Source organism: Helianthus annuus, chromosome 14, assembly GCF_002127325.2.
Source record: "Helianthus annuus cultivar XRQ/B chromosome 14, HanXRQr2.0-SUNRISE, whole genome shotgun sequence".
NCBI lineage: Eukaryota > Viridiplantae > Streptophyta > Magnoliopsida > Asterales > Asteraceae > Helianthus > Helianthus annuus.
In genome coordinates, this window is record NC_035446.2 from 152,406,528 (window position 1) to 152,428,631 (window position 22,104).

At 34.5% G+C, this 22,104-nt stretch overlaps 4 protein-coding genes across 7 annotated transcripts; 2 read left to right on the plus strand and 2 right to left on the minus strand.

Annotated features, from left to right (window-relative positions):
- The first annotated feature begins 3,114 nt into the window (after nucleotides 1-3,114).
- On the plus strand, nucleotides 3,115-5,676 carry LOC110904391. 2 transcript variants are annotated; one of them, XM_022150248.2, is made up of 3 exons: nucleotides 3,115-3,664; nucleotides 4,487-4,874; nucleotides 5,093-5,676. In XM_022150248.2, exons 2-3 carry the CDS (start codon nucleotides 4,503-4,505, stop codon nucleotides 5,534-5,536), a joined length of 816 nt encoding a protein of 271 aa, XP_022005940.1. In that variant the 5' UTR covers nucleotides 3,115-3,664; nucleotides 4,487-4,502; the 3' UTR covers nucleotides 5,537-5,676. The 2 variants fall into 2 exon arrangements, with proteins under 2 accessions (XP_022005940.1, XP_022005939.1); XM_022150247.2 differs by having other exon boundaries at nucleotides 3,122-3,664; nucleotides 4,450-4,874.
- A 383-nt stretch (nucleotides 5,677-6,059) lies between these two features.
- Nucleotides 6,060-7,359, minus strand: LOC110907604. Its single transcript, XM_022152560.2, has 2 exons — nucleotides 6,462-7,359; nucleotides 6,060-6,088 (listed from the first exon to the last, which is right to left on the minus strand). The coding sequence occupies exons 1-2, from the start codon at nucleotides 7,357-7,359 to the stop codon at nucleotides 6,060-6,062; spliced, it is 927 nt and encodes a 308-aa protein (XP_022008252.2).
- Nucleotides 7,360-9,235: 1,876 nt separating this feature from the next.
- LOC110904394 (ras-related protein RABE1a) lies at nucleotides 9,236-13,595 on the plus strand. The gene is made up of 9 exons (XM_022150251.2): nucleotides 9,236-9,345; nucleotides 9,448-9,591; nucleotides 10,794-10,866; nucleotides 10,974-11,074; nucleotides 11,354-11,419; nucleotides 12,180-12,277; nucleotides 12,378-12,440; nucleotides 12,527-12,619; nucleotides 13,294-13,595. Exons 2-9 carry the CDS (start codon nucleotides 9,519-9,521, stop codon nucleotides 13,375-13,377), a joined length of 651 nt encoding a protein of 216 aa, XP_022005943.1. The 5' UTR covers nucleotides 9,236-9,345; nucleotides 9,448-9,518; the 3' UTR covers nucleotides 13,378-13,595.
- Nucleotides 13,596-13,792: 197 nt separating this feature from the next.
- Nucleotides 13,793-19,348, minus strand: LOC110904392 (type I inositol polyphosphate 5-phosphatase 8). Of its 3 annotated transcripts, none has more exons than XM_022150250.2 (11): nucleotides 19,161-19,348; nucleotides 18,008-18,080; nucleotides 17,370-17,454; nucleotides 17,193-17,270; nucleotides 16,837-16,897; nucleotides 16,107-16,199; nucleotides 15,478-15,916; nucleotides 15,193-15,389; nucleotides 14,989-15,097; nucleotides 14,758-14,906; nucleotides 13,793-14,391 (listed from the first exon to the last, which is right to left on the minus strand). In XM_022150250.2, the coding sequence occupies exons 2-11, from the start codon at nucleotides 18,035-18,037 to the stop codon at nucleotides 14,142-14,144; spliced, it is 1,491 nt and encodes a 496-aa protein (XP_022005942.1). In that variant the 5' UTR covers nucleotides 18,038-18,080; nucleotides 19,161-19,348; the 3' UTR covers nucleotides 13,793-14,141. The 3 variants fall into 3 exon arrangements, with proteins under 3 accessions (XP_022005942.1, XP_022005941.1, XP_035839274.1); XM_022150249.2 differs by having other exon boundaries at nucleotides 16,095-16,199; nucleotides 19,161-19,342; XM_035983381.1 differs by having other exon boundaries at nucleotides 16,095-16,199; nucleotides 18,008-18,098; nucleotides 19,161-19,342.
- Nucleotides 19,349-22,104: the final 2,756 nt, after the last annotated feature.

A 22,104-nucleotide genomic window follows, 5' to 3' on the forward strand; every position in this document is an offset into this window, starting at 1 on the left:
TAAAACTTTCACTATATTGAAAACTTAGAAAGTTAGAAATTTAACAACAATACATATCATAAAAGTGCATACCCGAAAAAAAAAACCGGGTACATACGGGTATGCAAAAAACTCGGGTATCGATAAAACCCGGTGTCGGGCATGCAAAAAACCCGGGTACAAAACCGGTTAAAAAAACCCGGGTCTGGGTTTTTACAGTGTATACCATACGTAGGGTCAGGTTCGAGTCCGAGTTTACAATAGCCGGAGTATGGCTAAAAACCGGGTACAAAACGGGTTGAAAAAAGCCCGGGTTCGGGTTTCACAATGTATACCATACGTAGGGTCGGGTTCGAGTTCGGGTTTACAATACTCGGAGTATGACTAAAAACCGGGTTCGTGTTCGGGTTTACAATACCCGGTTTTTAGAAAACCAGAGTTCGGGTATTTTTCCCGGGTTCGGGTTTTTTGTGCACCACTACTATAGTACTATCAATACTAGGCATGTAAACAAACCGGATGTTCATGAACTGTTCGTGAACTTGTTCAGCGGGAAGTTCGTTTATGTTTGTTTATTTAATAGACGAACGAACACAAAAAAATTTGTTCGTTTAATTAAATGAACGAACATGGACACACCTTGTGTTCGTTCGTTTATGTTTATAAATGTTCGTTTATGTTCGTTTAAATACATAAATAGTTATACTTATATAAATATTAGGTTTTCTAACTACTTATATAAATATAACTAATTAGTATTTGAGTTTTATAGTAATAAAAAACGAAATTTTAAAATGTAACTGATCGTTTACTTAATATTTATATAAAAAAGCTACTTAATTTTAGTGTCTATGAAGTGTAATTTAGATGTGTTTTTCGGATGAATTATAATATATTAAACTTGTTCTTTTGTGTTCACTAATGTTAAACTGTGTTTGTTTATATTTGTTCAATTACGTTCATTTGTGTTCGTTTACGTTTGTTCAATCATGTTAATTTATGTTTATTCAAATATGTTCAGTTAAGTTTTTTTTTTTTTTTGTTTATGTTCCTTTGTGTTCGTTTAGGTTTTAAACAAATGAAAATAAACAAACACGAACATGCCTGGTTTCTTAATGAACGAACACGAACAAAAAATTGTGTTCAATTATATATTCATGTTCGGCTAAAGTTAAATGAACGAACACGAACATACATAACCATGGCTAGGAGTTGGCTACAAACTCCAAATTTTCTAAAAAGTGTAAAAAGTTATAAAACAATATAATGTCAACCATAAAACCCACAAATAACATAATGAAGATTACTAAAGCATCATATATGTGGGGTTTTGTGTTGTGTTTTGGATGATAAACATTATTGTATTTTATGTTGATTAACATATTGTGTTTATATTTATAGTTTTACGATAGTGTGTTTGAAGTTTTTATGAACTTTTAGGGTTTGAATATGGTGTTTTGGTAATCTCAACTCTGTTATTTGTGGATTTTAGGTGTGTTATATGGCTGAAATTATAATGCTTTATGACTTTTTGCTAGGGGTGTACACAAAACTCGCGGTTCGCTGCTCGCTCGAAAAAAGTTTGAAAAAAGCTCGGCTCGAAACTGGCTCGGTTGTAAACAAGCTAGCTCGGCTCGACTTGGTTTGTAAACGAGCCAAGCTCGAGCTTGGCCTGGCCTGGCTCGGCTCGGCTCGTGAGCTCGTGAGCCGGCTCGATAAGGTTTACATCCTTCATTTTTTTGTCTCATATCGCTCAGAAGACAAAACTAAAGGAATATTTACCCTATAAAAGAATGTAAAGACAATGTACAAAGTGAACTAACTATTTATACTTGCATATTTAGCCATTTGGTTAAATTAAATTGCAATTATGGCCCTTAGCCTATAAAGAGATTAATTTTTAGGGCTTTTTAAGTAGTAGATTTTGCGGTTCCTTGTTAGTTCGAGCTAGCTCGAATTTTAACCTAGTCGAGCTCGAGCCTCAAATCTCAACTCGATTTGAAATTCGAGCTCGAGCTGAGCCAACTCGAATTGAGTTCGAGTCGAGCTTGAGCTGGGTCGAGCTCGGCTTGACTCAACTCGTTTACAACCCTATTTTTTACACTTTTTAAGAAATTGTAGCTGAACCCTACAACCCTATCGAGTAGTGCACAAATCGGGTTTTCTGAATACCCGGTTCTGGGTATGGAACCGGGTTCGGGTACGATCGGGTTCTACAAAATCGGGTATTGACAATACCCGGGTTGGGTCCGGGTCCGGGTTTTATATAAAAAATGCATACCCTATATACCCGGGTTCGGGTAGGGTTCGGGTTGGGTTTTCTAATACCCGGGTATTATAATACCCTATTTTGGGGTTCGGATAGGGTCGGGTATGGATCGGGTTTGGTTTGGGTATGCCTCGGGTATTCATTTCTTTTGGATAAATCATAGAAATATAAAATGCAAAACCTTTTTATTTCATAAAACATAAAAATACATGACACCTAAATAATCATTGAACCGGATCGAATAAGATGATGAACATAGATAGCTTCGAATAACTTGCTCGTCTTCGTTTATTGTTCGTCATCAAAGACCCCTTTTATAGGATATAGAGATACAATGTAAACCAAACAAATGATCATAATACACTTTCTAACGGCTATATAGCCGTTACCAAGGTACAAAACTCGAAAAAACACAAAAAAACGAAAAAACCTGAACAGGGTATTGGGAAACCAGGACCGGGTATTGAAAAAACCCGGTTCTGGGTTCGGGTTGAAACCGGGTGCTCGTAAAACCCGGGTTGAAAACGGGTATAAAAAACCCGGTTCCGGGTTCGGGTTTTATAACAGAAATGCATACCCAATCCTTACCCTATGGGTAGGGTCGGGTTCGGGTATAAAAAACCCGGGTTTTATAATACCCGGTTCTGGGTTTTATTTTCGGGTCCAGGTCTGAGTTCGGGTTTTTTGTGCACCACTACTATCGAGGTAACCATAATAGCATATCAAATTGTTCATAATAATAATTTACACCCTTGCCGAGCCCATAGATTCGTCAACAGGCCCAGTCCAATTCCATTGCCGAAGATCAGGCGTTGACTTTGACCTGCATTTTCCCCCAAATATCCCCCGTCTTGTTTATCCATTCACCTTATATACACATCCAACTCCACAAATTTTCTATAGCTAACCCTTATTTCTCGCAATTCAACCATGTTCTTCCATTCCGATCATCGTTTTTCCATCCTCATATTCACCTAATCACTTCCACCAATCAATTCAACTCATCACCTCCTTCAGATCTAATCCAATCGTGTAGGGTTTGGAGGCTAATCTCATTTCCTACAGAAAATTAGGGCTTGAAGAGCATCGAACAATGCCTTCGGTGCTTTCGCTCGAATTTGTTATTATTCCTCCTTTGGCTACCTCTTCTTATTCCGGTCGTTCGTATTCTCATCGTCTTAAACGTCGTCGTCGTGGTAATCTTATTAGTTAACAATTGCTTTGTTTTTGTTGTCAAATTAGTATCTGTTTCTGCATCTGTCTTCATCATCGTCATCGGTTTGCTGTTTTTGAGGCGGTCAATTAGCTGTATCTGTTGAATTAGTGATCAATCAAGAGATACGAGATTGTTTGGATTGGTTTCGGTTTCTGCGTGGTTGAAGTTTGGTCAACCCTAGATCTGATCTTGCTACAAAGGTACAAATTTTTTTTGATATGAATATAGTTTTGTTTTTGCATATGAAAGTAAGATTTGTATATTTATTGGTGGATATTGTTTGGGAAAGGATATATTGTGGTTTTGATTGTGAATACGTGTTTGTTGAAAGTCTGTTGGCATTTTCATTTCTTTGTTGTGTTTGTATTAGATGTTTTGATGCGCATAATGTTAGTTTGTTTTGCATTTAAAGATTAAGAGGACACATTTGTGTATTAAAGGGGGAAAGTGGCATAACTCAGCTCTTTACTGAGCTGTTATACAATGATACATATGTAAATGCAAAAGATAGTCTGTTGGCTTTGCGTTAGATGCTTTGATGTGCATAATGTCATTTTTTTTCGCATTTAAGGATTATAAGGACGTGGCATAACTCAGCTCTTTACTGAGATTTTATACGATGATACATATATAAATTCAAGTATAATCTGTTGGCTTTGTATTAGATGCTTCTTATGCGCATAATGTTGTTTTGTTTCTCATTTAAGGGTTATAAGCCAACATCTGTGTATCAGAGTGACAACCAACCCTGTTTATATCAGCTAGTTAAGGGGTTCTGAGTTTACATATGTTGATTGTTATGTTGAAATGGAAACTTATTAAGAGCCCTAAATATGGATAATTCTTGGAAGAAACTGGTGAACACGTGTCATGTAGTTAGTCTTTTTCGTATGTTCTATATCTTTTTTTTCTTCGTTTCTTTATTATTCCTAACCTAATCATGACGTTCCACTAAGTTGATAATTGATTTTTATTTTGATAATAGGTTGAGCGTTTAAACTATTTTTGCAACCCGATTGCAGCTCTTGCTTGAGGCCAATGGACATTTGTTCTCACGTTGGTTTGGCAGCTACTGATAGTATAAATGATCATCATGGAGTCCTAGAACCTCTATCTGTGGACGAACTCAGTGTTGATATGACCAAGTTTCTTAACATTCAAGATGCCATGGAAGAGGATTTAAGCTCCTCAACACCCCATAATGATTGCGAGTTTCAAAATAAAGACTTGTGCGACAAGTTAATTCAAAGCAAAACAATGACTCAATCCCCTAAAAAGTGTCCTAGTAAGCATGCATCGTCTTCAGGTAAAACTGTATCTCATCAAGATGCCATCACAAGCGCGTTATCAACACATGATGACAGCATCAAATCTAATGATCCATCTGGCTTCTGTACCGTATCTATGCCTGTAAGTATTACTTTTATTACTAATTTGTTGGATTATATTAAAGACAGCAAATTATAAAGGATACATTCTTACCGCCCTTTATTCAAAGGAGTAGATTTTTATTATAATATCATATATTACGCACTCATCTTTAACACACGTTATTCAAAAGAGTAAATTTTTATTCTAATCATATACTATGTTACTCATATATATGTGTGTATATATGTTTTTCTCAGACCCATTCGAAGCCTGTATCTGCAATGAAAGGCAGCCGTGAGAAAAGGGGAGCTACTCCACCAGTGAAGTTAACAGTAAAATGGGCCCCAGACGTATACGATCCAATTCCTACTTCAGTATCGCACGTTGTAACAAACAGGTCTTCTTCAAAACACAACAAGAAGAGTTCAAAGAACAAGCAAAAGAATGGGAGCAAATCATCACGTGGAAGCAAAAGTAAAGATAAAAAGCAAGTTAGAAAACGTGGTGGAAGCTCTTCTTCTTCTTCTGGCATGAGTTACAAGTTTGAACATGAAGAAGAGTTGGTTGATTTTTACGAACTGGAACATCAGCCAGGTGGCATTGATTATCATGTTGGGAATCCAGACCGATTATGTGGAAGTAGCTTTATGAAGAGATGTGGAACGAGCTTATATATCTCATCAGTTGCTGAAGCCACCTAGCTTTTCGAGATAAAAAACGGGTTTGTGTTAATTGTGTGTAAATAAATAATAAGATTGCAGTTTTGTTGGTTAGTATCAGAACTTGGAAAACGCTCGTACTATGGTTACTTTGATTTATGTAGATATTGTGTTTTTGGTAATCGCTTCCATGTCTATTGGGTGTTAGCCGGTTACATTACATTCATTAGATAACCTAACATATAACTTGGAAAACATATATGGTAGATCATTAGATAACCTAACATATAACTTGGAAAACAAATTTGGTAGATAACTACAAAGAAAACAATGCAAAATTTGTGATTATTTCAAAAACAAAACCATATTGATGAAGAGTTTTACTGTACACGGCGCTTTTGATTATAAAGCCAAGTTGCAGAGTTAAAGAGGTAACGCCCTTTGCGGATGAATGTGTTTGAGATGGATAAATGTGTTTTGAGATTGTTGGTATAAAAGATATTGAAACTGCTTTAGTTTTTTTTAGAACAACTCATACGTTCTAAATCTAGTACTAAACTATAGTTTAAATGTCCACCATGAAATTGCTCAAATCTGTATATTATGTGCAAAAAAAAAAAAAAAAAAAAAAAAGAACTATGTAACTTGGTTTTCTTGGTTGTTCAAGTCACCTGTGCGTATTTTGGTGTATATAGCATGATTGTTCTAGTTATTAAATGCTAATCAGACATGTTCGGTGCTATTTGGTAGCTTGATTTCTATATTACACATTTAATTTAATGCATGTCTAAGAATTAAAGATATGTTCAACTTTAATTTTTTTTTTTTGAAAAGTTAACTTCATTAAAACACACCACACCCGAAAACCGGGGAGGCCCAACACACACACCTTACATATTTACAAATTTACACCAATCCAACCATGAAATAGAGCTACCCTTAGATCTATATTTGAACCATAAAAAACCTAACGACCGAACCTCACCAAACAGACTATCGACTTTGACTTCCATTCCGGAAAACACAACCTTGTTCCTGGCCGCCCAGAGGACCCAGCAAGAAACAAAAATGATACCGTGAATGATATGCTTAACCCTCGGGATGATAGCTGGACCATTGTGGATCTCCACCAAGTCTTTGAAAGAAAACGCGAAAATCGGGGGGATACGGCACCATCTACTAACCTTTTGCCACAGGATCGAAGCTATCACGCATGAAGTAAAGAGATGCTCCACAGATTCGTCAACCGATTTGCAAAGAGGGCAAAGAGCGTCCCCCACTCCAATCCCCCTCCGACGCAGAGAATCGATTGTGGGAATTCTATTTAACCCCGCACGCCAAACGAAAGCATTGCACTTAATTGGAACCCACTTACACCACTGCAACACAAAGCCGCTATTGCTGTTGTCGACCGTCTCCAGAAGCTGCTTGGCAGACTTCACCGAAAAAATCCCGGCTTTGTCCGGCAGCCACTTCCAGTCGTCCTTCCGATCGCTAAGCGAGACCTGAGCCACAGCCACATTTAAAGCTGCCAATTCCGTCAGTTCACTAGGAAGCTCCGGATCATGCTTCCACAAGAACTCTCCTCGGAGCCGATCCTCCACCGAGCACGTTTTAACTACTTCGAGCGAGAACAACATGGGGAACACATCCTTTAACGGCACGTCCTTTAACCAGGGATCCAACCAGAAGAGAATACCATCCCCCCTACCCACAGAGCCCCTAAAATAGTCCCGAAAACGCCGAGACCCGACCACCGGTCTGTTAATAACTTGAACAATATTATGCCAAACACCTCCCAGCGAATTTTTGACAGGAAGGAACGACCACGCCGAACCACCAACATGGAGGGCTTCAATAACCATTTGAGGTTGATGAACCTCACATTGGCATTTAGAATTATCCGACTTTGTGTCTTAAATATTAAACGACACTTTGTTACAAGTAAAATGCTAGATCTAATGAATAAAGATTAGGTAAATTATGCTTGTATTCTAATACGGAGACACTTAAATTGTCTGAATTGATAAATGAAAGACTTGTATAAGTTGTGTGTTTGATTTGGTATGTAACATACTAATTCTAAACCTCTTTGTTGGAAAGTATGCTAGCTAGTTAATAGCTTGCAGGTTTAGTGTTTTGAATTGGGTGTGTGTGTGTGTGTTTATCCCAGTAATTTAGCATGATAGTGTCATTTACATGTATGCATTCACTTGAATTCCCAATTTCCCGATAAAGGATATGAAGGCAATGAGCTTCAAAATTGAGGTTAAGAACCTCACATCAACAATTTGAAGTGTTGTTTGAGTTTGAGGTCAATGAACCTGACTATATATTGAAGACCAAGATATTTGCATACAACTTGAGGTTTATTAGTGAAAACAACAATTTGCACCATTGGTAACTAAGGACTATGTTCCTCACATGTAAATAAAGTTTGGGTGTGGTTGTACAAGCAACTGAATTGGCATGATAGTGTCATTTGTATGTGTATGTGTATATGCAGTTGAATACCCATTATGTGAATGTTGAAGGCTTTGACCTTCTTTGGCTTCTTAATTAAGGTCAAGGAACCCACAACTCTTAAAGTATCATGTGTTGTTTTGAAGTCTAACATCTTTACTTGAAATTCTTGGAAATATTGAGTTTACGTTATTTGTGTAAATAACGAGTTTCTCCGTTTTGACCAATAAAAAACTATGATTCTTACAATTTATAATGTTGCATGATGTTAGTGTACATGAATATTATTACCAAAACAATTACCATGTCTACCTAAAAACCACCTTACCATGCCTAAACAACACGAGTCATCTCGATTCCCTAGAGCATTTTCATGATCACCGATTTTGGGGATCGTGTTTTCGTATTCCCCGGATGTAGTTCATAATCCCTTTTCCCCGGTTACACCCTTTTCTTCATGTATCTCTCCCCAACCCGATAAACGTTCCCCCATTTCCAACCCTTTTCCTTGAATAGAATTACAACATCATCACTCACGTCATCATAAAACCACCTCCATCTTATCTTCTGATTTCCCATTTCTCGAGACGACTCCGTGTAACCTAATAAGCATATTTTTTAAATAGCGCATTTCATGATTTCCCATTTCTCGGGACTACTCCCTGTAACCTAAAAAAACATATTTTTCTAAGTAGCATATTTATAATATATTATGAATAAAGGCTAGGAGTTGGCTAGAAAGTCCAAATTTCCTAAAAAGTGTAGAAAGTCATAAAACACCAAATTGTTAACCATAAAACACACCAAAAACCCACAAATAACAAAATAAAGATTAATAAAACATCATATATGTGGGTTATGTTTTGTGTTTTGGATGATAAGGCCCTGATTATCGAATAACAAATATTATTGTGTTTTATGTTGATTAGCATGTTGTGTTTTATATTCATAGTTCTATGATTATGTGTTTTAAGTTTTTATGAACTATTATGGTTTGAATATGGTGTTTTAGTAATTTTAACTCTGTTATTTGTGGGTTTTAAGTGTGTTTTATGGCTGAAATTAGAGTGTTTTATGACTTTTTACACTTTTTAGAAAATTTAGATTTTCTAGCCGAACCCCACCCTATGAATAAATACAACTAATAAATACATTTATTTAAGAGGAAAGAAATATAAATACCTTTAAAAGTTCAAAATTTGTAAGTAATGGAAGCAACAAAAGAACACGTGGCAAGATCCTAACGGGTGTAGGAATCAGAAACCAACGAGTGAGATAAAACCGAAAAAAAAGTGTATGAAATAAATAAAAAGAATTATTGAATTTGAAGGCCCGACCAGTGCTGACGTCCAGAGAGGCTTCTCATCTCATCTTCCTCCCGCACATTTGTTAGATCTCTCTCTCTTTCTCTCTCTCATTTCATTCCGATCTGTTAAATATACATACAAATCTCTATATCTATACATTTTGTTTATCTCCTGTATCATCAGAGGAAGAAGATCAGACGGAGTTGCCAGTTTTCTAGGGTTTTGTTCAATCTTATTATTATAAATCAACCAAAATGGCGGCTCCACCTGCTAGAGCTCGAGCGGATTACGATTACCTCATCAAGCTTCTCTTGATTGGCGATAGCGGTATGCATTCCTTTGTTTTGGATCCTGATGTACGTTTATTTGATTTATGTTGATTTGTGCGTTTGTTGTTTTGATCGATTTGTTTCTTGTGGATTATGTGTGACGAGAGTATGAATTTGATTCAATTGGCTAGATGGAAAATGCATAGTTTTTGTTTTTGAGTTTTTGTTGTTAGGGTTGTGATTTCTATACAGTTGGATATAAAAGTGGTGTGTGAAAGGATTGTTGTTTGGTAGGGTTTCAAAAGCAAAGTATCTTCAATTTGTTTTCGTAACACAAATGTTTAGGCGAATCGTGATCTTTAGATGTTTGCTAACAGTAGTTTGTGTAATTGATAAGACGCATATGGAAGTCGAATACATTAGCTTTGGTATGGTAGTCATTTAGTCAGCTTTTTTTTAACAAAAAAAGGTGCAAGAAGCTTTGTTATGGTAGTCATTTATACATTTTTGAACCAAATCATAAGATTAGTTTTGCTTAGAATCGTGTAAGTGGTATTGCGGATTGCCTAGCTCTTGGGTCGTGTGTTCGGAAATGGAAGACACTCTACATCTTTTTAATACGTATTGAATTCATATGCCAAAATTATCAGTGGACAACTTGTTATAAAGTTATGGTCCTATAAGAGATGGGTTTGATAAGCACTTGGCATAAGTTAGATTAAATAGTACATATAGAGTTTATTGCGAAAGCTTTGTGAGAAGTATGGGCTACACATGGAGCACACTGGACACACCAATAAAGTTAATGGACGCACGCTTATTTCATATGCTGGTACTTGCAAGCTCCATCTGAGTATTTTTCATGTTTTTTTAAATACATTTTGAACATCTTGAGTACATTCTTTTAGAGATTGTATTAGTTATAGATGGTTCATTTTCGTTCATAATTTATTCTGCAAGTTATAAAGGCTATCTCATTTAAGCTTGTTATCCATTTTTTAACTTACGTGTATTCTTTCAGTTTGTTACTCGGTTGTAGTTGTATAGGGTATTCCAAATCTTTTAGGGTTATACGTTCATACCATTCCCACAGCTCGTGTAATACCTTCTATTATCAAACCATAAATGTTACACTGTTTTTAGTCTTTTAGCTCAAATTAGTTTTATTACAATACTTTTTTTTTGTAGATTACTAGATTTATTGAATTTATCAGCTGATTCAGCTCAGTATTACAATAATCCTTTATTTTTCTACTGCAGGTGTTGGTAAGAGTTGTCTTCTTTTGCGATTCTCAGATGGTTCTTTCACCACTAGTTTCATCACAACCATTGGGTTCGTATATCGAATTCTTAATTGCTTCTTGTTAAAAAAACTTGATTTTGGTAGTACCATAGTATTATGCTGCCATACTTGTAGCCTGACTTTTTCTTGTCCTATAGTATTGATTTTAAGATAAGGACCATTGAGCTTGATGGAAAACGTATCAAACTGCAAATCTGGGACACTGCTGGTCAGGAGCGATTCAGGACAATCACAACTGGTAAATCTGTAGCAAATTTTTTTTTGACTTCCATGATTTATGATTAATTCCATGTCTAGTAACTAGTAAGTTGAGCTATAACATGTGTACTTTGTATGATGCTTGTTAATGTGTGATTTTCTTCTTTTTTTATCTTTCTTTTTTGCTTTTGCAAATGAATCCAGCTACACAAGTAGTTTCATAAGCTTTATATTATTTTATGACAAATAGCGAACATGTATGCCTTATAAGATTTTTATTAACATGGTGTGTATTTTAACTATTCTTGCTACTTTGCAGCTTATTACCGTGGAGCCATGGGTATTCTGCTGGTCTATGATGTAACCGATGAATCATCGTTTAACAGTAATTGCTATACCTTTCATCTACAAATTAAATCTTTATAAGCTTGCACTTTAAATAGTTTTTCCTAAATCCTTTTCTCCCTCAACTTAATTTTGCGGTTATTATGCTTACTTTTGCAGGGTAAAGTTCTTGTACAAATAATCTTAACATACTAAACATACAAATTGAAGGAAAACTCAAAAAGACAAGGTGGCATTTTTGTAATTATCAATAACTATCAAAGTTACTCTACAAATATACCTAAAAAAACCTAACCACTCCCCCCACCCCCAAAAAAAACCTAAACCCCCCACCCCCCAAAAACCTAAAAAAACCTAACCCCCCACCCCCCCCCACCCCCACCCCCCAAAAACCTAAAAAAAAACCTAACCCCCCCCCACCCAAGCTAAAATGCTAAAAACTAAACCCCCCAAAAAACCTAAAAAAAATCTAAAAAAATAAAAAAAACACACAAATTATTTTATTTTATTTTTTTAACATTTTTTATTAAAAAATCGCTACATTTCGTTAGCAAAAAAAAAAAATTGTGTTTTTTTAGGTATTTTTGGTTGTAACTTTGATAGTTGGTGGTAATTACAAAAATGCCACCTTGTCTTTTTGGGTTTTCCTTCAATTTGTATGTTTAGTATGTTAAGATTATTTGTATTTGATCTTTTGCCTACTTTTGCATCATCACCATTGTATTTGTATATGTTTCCTGTTCTTTGCATTCTCCCATCAACTTCCATTTCTAAGAAATAATTATTCTTTTCCTGTTCAGACATCAAGAATTGGATCCGTAACATAGAACAACATGCTTCTGATAATGTAAACAAGATACTGGTTGGGAACAAGGCCGATATGGACGAAAGCAAAAGGGTGGGTCATCTCTCTCTCTCTCTCAACAAACAGACAAATAAAATTATTAAATGATTTGAAATTACGTCATTTTCCACACTGAGTGAAATTGATAATGCAGGCCGTTCCCACCTCTAAGGGTCAGGCGTTAGCTGATGAGTATGGCATCAAGTTCTTTGAGACTGTAAGTAAAGATGTACTTATGAATAATGATTACTCTTTTTACATATTACATATGATTTTGGTATTTATATTTTGACATCTAAACAGAGTGCAAAAACGAATATGAATGTGGAGGAGGTCTTCTTCTCAGTAGCTAGGGATATAAAGCAACGACTTGCTGAAACCGACACTAAGGCTGAGGTATGTTGATATTTATTGATAACGAAAATCGCAACACTTGACTTGGCAAATTATTGAAGGAAATTGTTCTTACTATTTTTGCCACATTAAAAACGGAGTAAATATAGAGGAATCAGGGGCGGATACGTGATTTAAACATGTGAATGCTTCAATGCAGAAACTGCTGCTATATCTATTGAACATATCTAATAGAATATCTGTAGTACCCTTAAATATGAAAAATAGCTGATTTTTTTTAATAAAATCTGTCACAACTGATAACGAATAAAAAAAAGTTAATTTTTCAAAGTATCATATTTTTTCAAAACATAAGCTTTCAGTGAATACTGTAATATGTAATTTGTTACAATTGATAATGAGCGAAAAAAAGCTAAATTTTCAAAGTATCATATTTTTTCAGAACACAAGCTTTCAGAGTTTCAATGAATACTGTAATACGTACAATGTTCTTAAAGTGTGGTTTGGGACATGATATTTTTTGCAACTTTAGATGGGGGGATATATGAAATTTACGCCTTCTGTATTTTTATTTTGGGGCATTAAGTTTACATTTACTTTAGATGGGGATATATGGAATTTACGCCTTTTGAAATTTACTATATTCATCTAGTTTATTTGTGATCAAAACATGCAAAGCCTAAATCTCTTTTTCTTTATTAAATTTAAAATTGCAGCCACAGACCATCAAGATTAATCAACAAGGGCAGGCAGCAGGGTCTTCTGAAGCTGCTCAGAAATCAGCATGTTGTGGGTCTTAACTGGATAATAAAAAAGATTAGTCACATTTTGACAAAAGAAGGCATGAACTCTCAGCTTCGACGTAAACGTCGATAGGGTCATTATACTAATCTTGTCAGGACAACATTATGTTTTATGTATTTTTCCCAGAATTCTAACTTTTTATTTACTAAGTCGTGTTTTTAAAAGTTGATTCCTGTTATGAAAAATTTATTAAATACATCTTTGTTTCTCTATATGCAAAATGTGTTTTTGTGTTGTAAATTAGTTTCAAGTGAAAAAATGTAGCAACGTTTAAATATATACCTATTTTTCTAATAGGTACAACTGTATAACCTGTTATCTTTTTCCCTATCATTTTATATGGTTAGTATACATATATTTATGTGATTATTATACTCAAAACATCGAATTCAAAGCATCAAAATCAAAAAGAAATTCAAGAAAAGCAGCTTAAGATTCATATAAAATAGCTTGACAAAATTGGCAAGAGTGTTCTTCAATGATAGCCCATTGACTATGTAAACCTCTCTTGACTGTTTTCTACTTTCTAAAAATAATAAAATAAAAATAAAAAATACTTTCTTTTCACAAAATGATTACAATTCACAAAACCCTAAGAATGTAAATAGTGAATATAATATTCAAAGCCAGCCGAATTCCTTCCATAAATTACGTTGATACGTAGGTTTCATGTTTACCCTTTTGTCATCTTCTCCACAGCCACGGCACCGGTGTAACATTACCATTGTACCCCTACGGTCGTATCCAAGCTATAAACAACTCAATGCACCTCTATGCAACTTGTTGTCTTGCTTATCAACAACCCTTGGTCTTGGCCTTTTGCTACACAAACCGGTAATAGCGAAGACCTCGTGTTTGGATCCTTGAAGTTGTCTTTATTCTCGTTTGGAGGCAAATTTACTTGAACAGAGAATAAAGAATTAACCGGTCTATGATCTGAGAATTTTGATTCACCTCTTACATATGACATCTGCTTTAGTCCTTCGCCTTTCCACAAAATTCGGTCACACCTATCGTCATATCCACACATACCAATCAATAAATCATGTGGTACTCAAAATTCTACTAATAATTCATCTAGAACAGTGGAATCAATTAGCCAATAACGTCATTAGAATAAGAATAGTCAACCATGTGTGTGTCATGCTTTAGAAGTCAAAATGACACATAGATTTTTTAGCAAGTGGAGCTTTAAGAAACATTTCAACTTAGGCTCATGGTTTGGATTTCACATGATAATAAAATGAGAGTTGACCGAATCAAAATACCAATAAAGTCAACATGTGCTTGTAATTAATTTCAAACCATATTGATTTTTAATCTTTATTAATCTAGATATGCATTAAAAATAATTTTATGAAGTATTGAAATCTTACCATGCGGGAGTACGTCTTTTTTCTTTAGGAGTAGAAGTTTGTGCCACATAGCGATCGGAATTCATGACATATTTATACGTAGGCGCGAAACATATTTCTCCCTCTTCCCATCCCTTGAAGATTCGCCCGGCCTTTTGCTCTATTTTTAACTGTAAATCACCACTATTTATGTTAATTTTTGTTATAATGAGGGATATGTGTCTACAAAAATGCAATCGCGATGATATTCACCTGATCTTTCTCTAGAAGCGCTTGCCAATCGTTTCTTTGTAGGATTTCGTGTACATCATCAGACGTCGATGACAATCGATAATTTAAATCTCCGAGCCAAATTATCTTTCTGCACTTCAAACCAAAAGAAATATTAGTAAACATAGAAAGTTATTAACTTAAAAGTAAATAAAAAAAAGTAAGTAAATAGAAACGAAATCTTACTCGTGACCCAAAATGTTACTAGGAGGAACGAGTTTTCCAAGTGTTCTAAATGAACGAGAAAATCTTGTCTTTTTCAAGATTTCTGTCACGTCTGAGTTTCTCTTGAACTCGTCCCCTTCTTTCTCCCCCGACGCCAAATGGGTACACACAAAGCAAAATGTAGTACGGTGTAATGTCACGCTAATGGAAATAGACCCCTAAAAATAAAAGGTGACACAATAATGTTTAGATTTTAGAACCCACTAAAATAATAAATCAAAATATTTATTAAACGTTGCAACTTACCTTATTTCCAAGATATCCCATGATGCCTCTTCCAACACATGACACCTTCAACTCGCTAACATAACGTCGCAAATCATTGCGAATAAATATACAAAGAAAGATCCCGACCATTTGCTTACTTGCAACTAAGCTGAACCCTGGATTCAGCATAGTCTCGGGATTGTTAATCTCGCTTAACGGAGAACTAACATCGTTATTGAAAATCCTTTGGAATTCCTCATGACCAAGTTCATCTTCAAGTGATAGAAGATCAGAGAAGCTGGCTCTTGGCTTTGGGGCTGACTGATGGTGGTCAAAGGTTGGGGTAGGATTGTAATTATGTGGAAGTTGAGGGTTAGTATTCAAGGCTTCATGAATAAGTGATAGCCACTTGACAGCAGGGCTTTTGTTCTCAGCTCCCAGTACATTGCCTGCATTTAGGGGTACAATTTCTTGAAACCTGTTTTACAGAGGGTTAAAAATTAAAGTTAAAACTCAAAGGTAGGTGTAAAAGTGTAAAACAACAGTTGTGTGTAATTATGATTTTTTTTTCATTTATGCCCCTGTTACTTTTTTTTTAGAATTAAAATCTTGTAGATATTTATATGAAATTTGAAAAAGGATAAAAGTGTCATTACCCAATGACATACATATCAGCAGGGGATGATGTTTTAAGCCAGTCTTTCACGTCCAAGTCCTTGTTTGGGCAATTTCCTCCTACGTTCCATGTCCCAACAAACATACTACAAAAACAAAACATAAAAATTGATTAAACAACGATAATAACAATAATACTTCTCTTCCCATTAGCACCTTTCTCACGACACCCCACCACCTCTCGTTGTGACGATAATAATAATAACAATAATACTTCTCTTCCCATCAGCATCTTTCTCATGACACCCCACCACCTCTCGTTGTGAAAGTGACCAAGTTTACCAGCGCCAATGGTTGAAACTGTTCACATTCGGAGTGGGGTTGCGTGAGAAAGACAGTGCCTCGGGTAGTGAGCAAAGATGATGAATTTCCAATAGCAACCACAAACTAAAAGATTTTTTTTATATTATTTTTCTTTTTTATTTACTTTTTTTTACGGTGTAATTTACTTTTTTCCCTTATGGACCACTTGAGTATTATTTTGTCACCACACCAATTCAGAATGAAACCCAATAAAAAAAAAACCCCGCTGTGAGAATCGAACTCAATACCTAATGGGCCTAAGCGTTGTCCCACACTCCCACCCCTAAAATGCTAGTAGACTATAATGCCATGGGCTATTTTAAACATTCTAATCCCAATTTTTTTAACATATAAAAACTTGAATATATCATTAATAAAAAAAATCTCCGAACTTGATTGGGCATAAAATAAAAATACTACCTGAGATCAACTTTCTCCTGTCTCGACCGTCCAATATCATCATCATTTGTCAACCATTCTTCTGCCATCACAAAACCATAATAACTTTAACATATAAAACAAATAAATTTAACTTATTTAAAAATTAATTTTCAAGGAGCTCAAAAGTTAAAACACCTATGTCAAATGTAAGCAAAAGGACAAACCAAAAAGAAAAAGAACAAAACTTTCCATTTTTATTCAAGTCTTTTCAATTAAACAGAAATTACAGTTGGATTTGATGGTTAGAGATAGAGTGCCAGATCGGACGGCTGAAGGAGTACGAAAATTAACCATACAGCCGCCGTATGTAAAGAAATGAAATGAGTGAGTTGTACCTGATAACTCCTCCGGTACGACAGCGTATCTGCCATCGTCGGAGCAACTCTTCCTTCTTTCACTCCTATCAGGTGTAACTGATCCCCACCGTACCAAAAAAAAGATTAATTAATTGTTTACACTTAGATTATTATAGCAAACATCACATTAATTAAAATAAATTAAATAAATCATACCATTTACAGAAAAAAAATCAGAATGAAAACCTTCTGCTCCTTTCTTCAAATTCAACCACTTTCTCTTCATTTTAGACCACGATCCCTTCAAAAAAATATTCCACTTTATTATTCTATTTATTATTATTTAGATAATTAAATATTCATTAAATGAACGAATTTACACCATTATTATTTACAGAGTTATTGGATTTTATCACCCCTAACTATTGGTTATTGGCCGCTGCCACCCTCACTTATCACTTTGACGCCCGCCAACCTCAGCTTAACACTTAGTATGTTCTGTCATCACGTCGTTAACTGATTACTAACTTTTAATCTTGTTATTATACTTTGGGGGTGTCCTAAGATCCCTATGACACCCTCAAAAGTATAGTAACGAAATCAAAAGTTAGTGATCAGTTAACGATATGGTGACATAACACACTAAGTGTTAAGTTAGGGGTGACGGGCATCAAAGTGATAGTTGGGGGATAAATCCAATAACCCATTATTTATATGTCGTGAGTATAATTTTACTGGACATGTTTGTTCGTTTGATAAAAAAGAATACTTTTTTTCTTGATGCTGATATTCATTTATTGAGTTTATAATATATATGCGGATCTTTAGATCATAAAAAGAAAAAAAAAACATACCTTTGAATGTTGAATGCTTTCGGTCTTCATTTTCGGGGAGTTACAATAGCGTCGAAATCATATGTGTTTGAACCTAAAAAAATCAAGAAAACTGTGGGTATTTGATTAACAAAAACCAACTAAATGTAGCCGGTTGCATATACAATTATACATCTCAATCAATTAAACAAGCCTGACTCTACACGACGTTATTGTGCCTAATATTTTTTATATCAAATATATTAATTTTTACGTATTAAAATATTCGTATGATGATTTATTAGCAACTTAAAAACACCCATTTGCAGGAAGAATGGAGGCAGCGTGTAAGGTGGTACTTTCGAAACAAATAAATTCTAATTTAAAATCATTTAATTTTAATTTATTAATTATACTATGTGTTTAAATCTTGAAAATAAAGAATATTCGACTAAAATAAATCGATAAGTTTCTATATTCTGTATTCAATATTTTTTAAAAGTATATTCGTACAAAAATGTTTTTCAAGTAAAACTTGCAGAAAGAGATTAAAATCTTAGGAATAATAAATCTTTGAGGAAATGCTAATAACAGAAAATTAACATTAAAAATAATTAAATTGACTAAATTAATACACATACACAGAAGAGCCAGATTGTTGCTTTCTCTTGAAGATAATGAAAAAAATATAACTTTTTGAATGAGACTTTACAGACTAGAAAACAGAGAGATGAACAAACACTTGGAATATATACAAGATATTGAGATCTGTCACACTTCCAGATGATCAAAGAATAGAATTTTCAAAACCCCATTATTAAATAAAAAGCCTTTTTAATCATCAATCATAAATCTTAAATCTTAAATCTACCCATGATACAAAATATTATTAGTATTATTATATACTAATAATTAATAAAGTACTATTTCTGATTTGGTTTATTATTGCAAAAAAATATATACAGAGAATGTAATGATCATGATCTGAGTATCTTTTCATAACCTAACTCTTCTGGGTAAAAATAAAAATAAAATAAAAATAAAAATAAAAATATTTGCATGAAAAAAGAGTATCTTTTTATGGGATTTATGTAATGATTCAAGAAACATGAAAAGAGAGTATGATTTGGGTTAAGAAAAATAAAACCATATTTTTGTAATGTGAATGTTTGAATCCTGATGAGGAAAGACTTACATGAAATGTTGCAGAGACTTGATGCAGAAAGATAGATTTTTGTTTCCTGTTTTGCCCTTGTATTCAGGTGTGTGTGTTTATGTGTTCGAATATTGAGGAGTGTGGATTGGTTGCGAAGATAGGAGAAGGGGTGGTTTGAGATTGTGGGCGTTTTCCTCGGAAAAGAAAAAAGGGGCAGTTGCTTCGTTATTTATACAACACTTCATCATGTTTGACGAGGGAGTAGGGAGGGGTGGGTGGGGTACGGAGCAGGTGTACAATGCTCATTTCCATTTCTTTATAAATTATAAATTGAATTGAATGAATACCGGTACACGTATCAAAGTTCGGATGGTTTCGGTCTGGTAAAAATGTAAAATCCATGTGTATAAGTTTGTTTACAATCGTCTTGTTATACAAAAGTTGTATCTTGTAACACAAAACACAGTTTTGTGAAACGCCCAAAAGATTATTAACACATGTTTTACATCGACCGAAAATTGTAAAAACAAATACTGATGATGATATTGATGTTGATGCCCGGTAGGTATCAGTTTAGTTTGTTATGGTACCGTCACTCGGTGTCGCTTTTAAGATACAGAATAAAATATTATATTTTGAATACAACTATTTTTTCATATAACTTATATCAAAATGTTGAAAGTAGATAAGCTAATCACACCTTTGTATTTAGTAGTGGCGGATCTAAAAGATCCGCATAGGGGTAACGTTTCAATAAAAGGGGTGACGAAATCGAAAAAAACGTCATATTTTTTCAAAATTTACACTATCGTCGGAGCGTTAAGGGGCAACGGAGGTTACCCCTTCTATCACTCTAGGTCCGCCCTTGGTATTTAGTATTTTTCTTGTCTTTTAAAGCTAACAATTGCATGCTATTAGATAAAAGTAAAATTATTAGGAAGTTAAATGGCCTAAGTTTGGGCGAATATCATGAAAAACAACATACTTTATATTGTTTCTCATAAAAGTTACTTAATATTTTTTGCATATAAAAAACTAACAGCTTTTTTTTTCATGCAAGTCTCTTAACATTTTTTTTTTCACATAAAAACCAACCAACGTACTTTCTGTATTTAATCATAAGAAACCCTTAAAAGTTGGAAAAAAAATATATCACACACTTATGATTAGATGAAATCATTGAAACTATATTTGACAAAATACATTTTATAACAGCGATAAAAATCAATTGTTTTATAAATTTTTAACGATTTTTAATATATATACACCATTATATATGTTTTAAATTTTTTAATTGATTTTGAGTTACATCATCCACACTCTGTAAAAACACGACTTTAAGTATTAAGATTTCATTCATTTTAATCCCGTTTCGGACCATGGTTTGGTTTGTCATGAAGCTCTCAAACAATTGAACGTAAGCCATAAAAATAACCGTATTATAATAGTTATATATAATAATTTGTGTTAAAAGTTAGTGAAGAAAAACACCTTTTTTTCCAGTTTGACCACCCATAATGGCTCGTGGTTGGGCCAACCACGTGGCCAACACCGACCGCTCACCTTGTGAAGAGTTGTTTTTGCCCTGTATGTAACAGACCAAGTACACCGTGTCAAGATATTTCCGCTTTGCCCCTAATAGGTTGTCCATCCAGAAACTGACGGTTTTGTTTTCACCTGACAAGTTGCCCGCAAGGCAAAACGCGTCTTGCTAGAGAAGGTTTCCAACCCCTTATAAAGAAGGTTCCATTCTCCTCCTCAACCGATGTGGGACCTACATTATATATAACCCATTAATTTCACATGCCTCACCACTACACCATTTTATCTAGTGAAATGGATCCTACTACTCATGGTCTTATTAAAAAACACATATTCACTATTTTTCCAACAAACATGTCGCATTTATGTAAATCTATATAAAAAAAAAAAACTCATGCCGTTTTCGGATTCATATGTTTCACATGATTTGTAGGTTCGGGTCAGGGTCAAATTTTAAAGCTCAACCTGCGAGCACAACTCATTTGACACACCTAGTCTCCGGCAAAACCACCTTAGTCTTTCTCTTCGCTCACTAAAAGTCCTGTAACCATAGAAGCATGACTAGACTTTTATCCCGAAGGGACAAGAGTCGGTACCATGAGTACCACAATGATCATGAAAGTGGGAAAAAAAATATTAGATATGATATTCAACATTTTCTAAATCAAATGGTCTTAGAATTTTGTGTTTACATGATGATTTGTAGTTCCAATTCACGCCTGTCTTCTTCTCACATGTGCCCAGATCAACTTGATGACTACACCATGCCTTTGCCTTGTATTACCCAACCCCCTTGGGTACAGGGCTCTAGCACTACTTGCTACATTTTTATGTCAACCATCAAATTCAGGAATCTTGCTTTGTTTAACCAAAAACTTTTTTATTTGAACGGTGAAGTTATAATTTCATGGTTTAACCGAAAACTAGCCCAAGTAAATAGAATAATCGAAAAAATAAAAAGCGCTTGTTAATTATTAATAATTGTGTTTTACAGTTGCTAATGTGGGGTAGCCCACTTGGTAGAGACTTATGTCTCTTAGAGGTGATGTCCTAAGTTCAAACCTAAGCAAATGTGTAATTTGAATTTATTGGTGTAATTTATAGTATGGGTATATTTGCCATTAAAAAAAACTGTGTTTTATAGTTCGGTTATGGTTGTATCATATGTGTGTACGAAACCAAAATAACCAAACTAAATCTTTAAGTTCAGCCTCTATATGTATAATAATATATCTAATGTCTACAAGTTTGTTATTACAACTTTTAATACAAAATACATGGCCTATGTTGTGGTTTTCCTATACAGAGGGGTGCGTATGGCGTATGGCGTATGGCGTATGTTAGAACCACTAATATGTAGAGAACTGCAAGAATCACATAAAAAAATATGAGTTTTTTAAAGTGTGGCACATAATGCCTACCTCTTATCTCATTCAATAAT

What these genes read in the sequence shown, in the direction of transcription:
- LOC110904391 (XM_022150248.2), top strand. Translation starts at nt 4,503, where the DNA reads ATGGACATTTGTTCTCACGTTGGTTTGGCAGCTACTGATAGTATAAAT. An exon ending in TCTGTACCGTATCTATGCCT is followed by an intron (nt 4,875 to 5,092) that starts GTAAGTATTACT and finishes TGTTTTTCTCAG; the next exon opens with ACCCATTCGAAGCCTGTATC.
- LOC110904394 (XM_022150251.2), top strand. Translation starts at nt 9,519, where the DNA reads ATGGCGGCTCCACCTGCTAGAGCTCGAGCGGATTACGATTACCTCATC. An exon ending in ATTCAGGACAATCACAACTG is followed by an intron (nt 11,075 to 11,353) that starts GTAAATCTGTAG and finishes GCTACTTTGCAG; the next exon opens with CTTATTACCGTGGAGCCATG. An exon ending in AAACCGACACTAAGGCTGAG is followed by an intron (nt 12,620 to 13,293) that starts GTATGTTGATAT and finishes TTAAAATTGCAG; the next exon opens with CCACAGACCATCAAGATTAA.
- LOC110904392 (XM_022150249.2), bottom strand. Translation starts at nt 18,037, where the DNA reads ATGAAGACCGAAAGCATTCAACATTCAAAG. An exon ending in CAGGAGAAAGTTGATCTCAG is followed by an intron (nt 16,200 to 16,836) that starts GTAGTATTTTTA and finishes TTGTTTTTGTAG; the next exon opens with TATGTTTGTTGGGACATGGA. An exon ending in AGTAACATTTTGGGTCACGA is followed by an intron (nt 15,098 to 15,192) that starts GTAAGATTTCGT and finishes TTTGAAGTGCAG; the next exon opens with AAAGATAATTTGGCTCGGAG.
- LOC110907604 (XM_022152560.2), bottom strand. Translation starts at nt 7,359, where the DNA reads ATGGTTATTGAAGCCCTCCATGTTGGTGGTTCGGCGTGGTCGTTCCTT. An exon ending in TGGTGAGGTTCGGTCGTTAG is followed by an intron (nt 6,089 to 6,461) that starts GTTTTTTATGGT and finishes CATAATATACAG; the next exon opens with ATTTGAGCAATTTCATGGTG.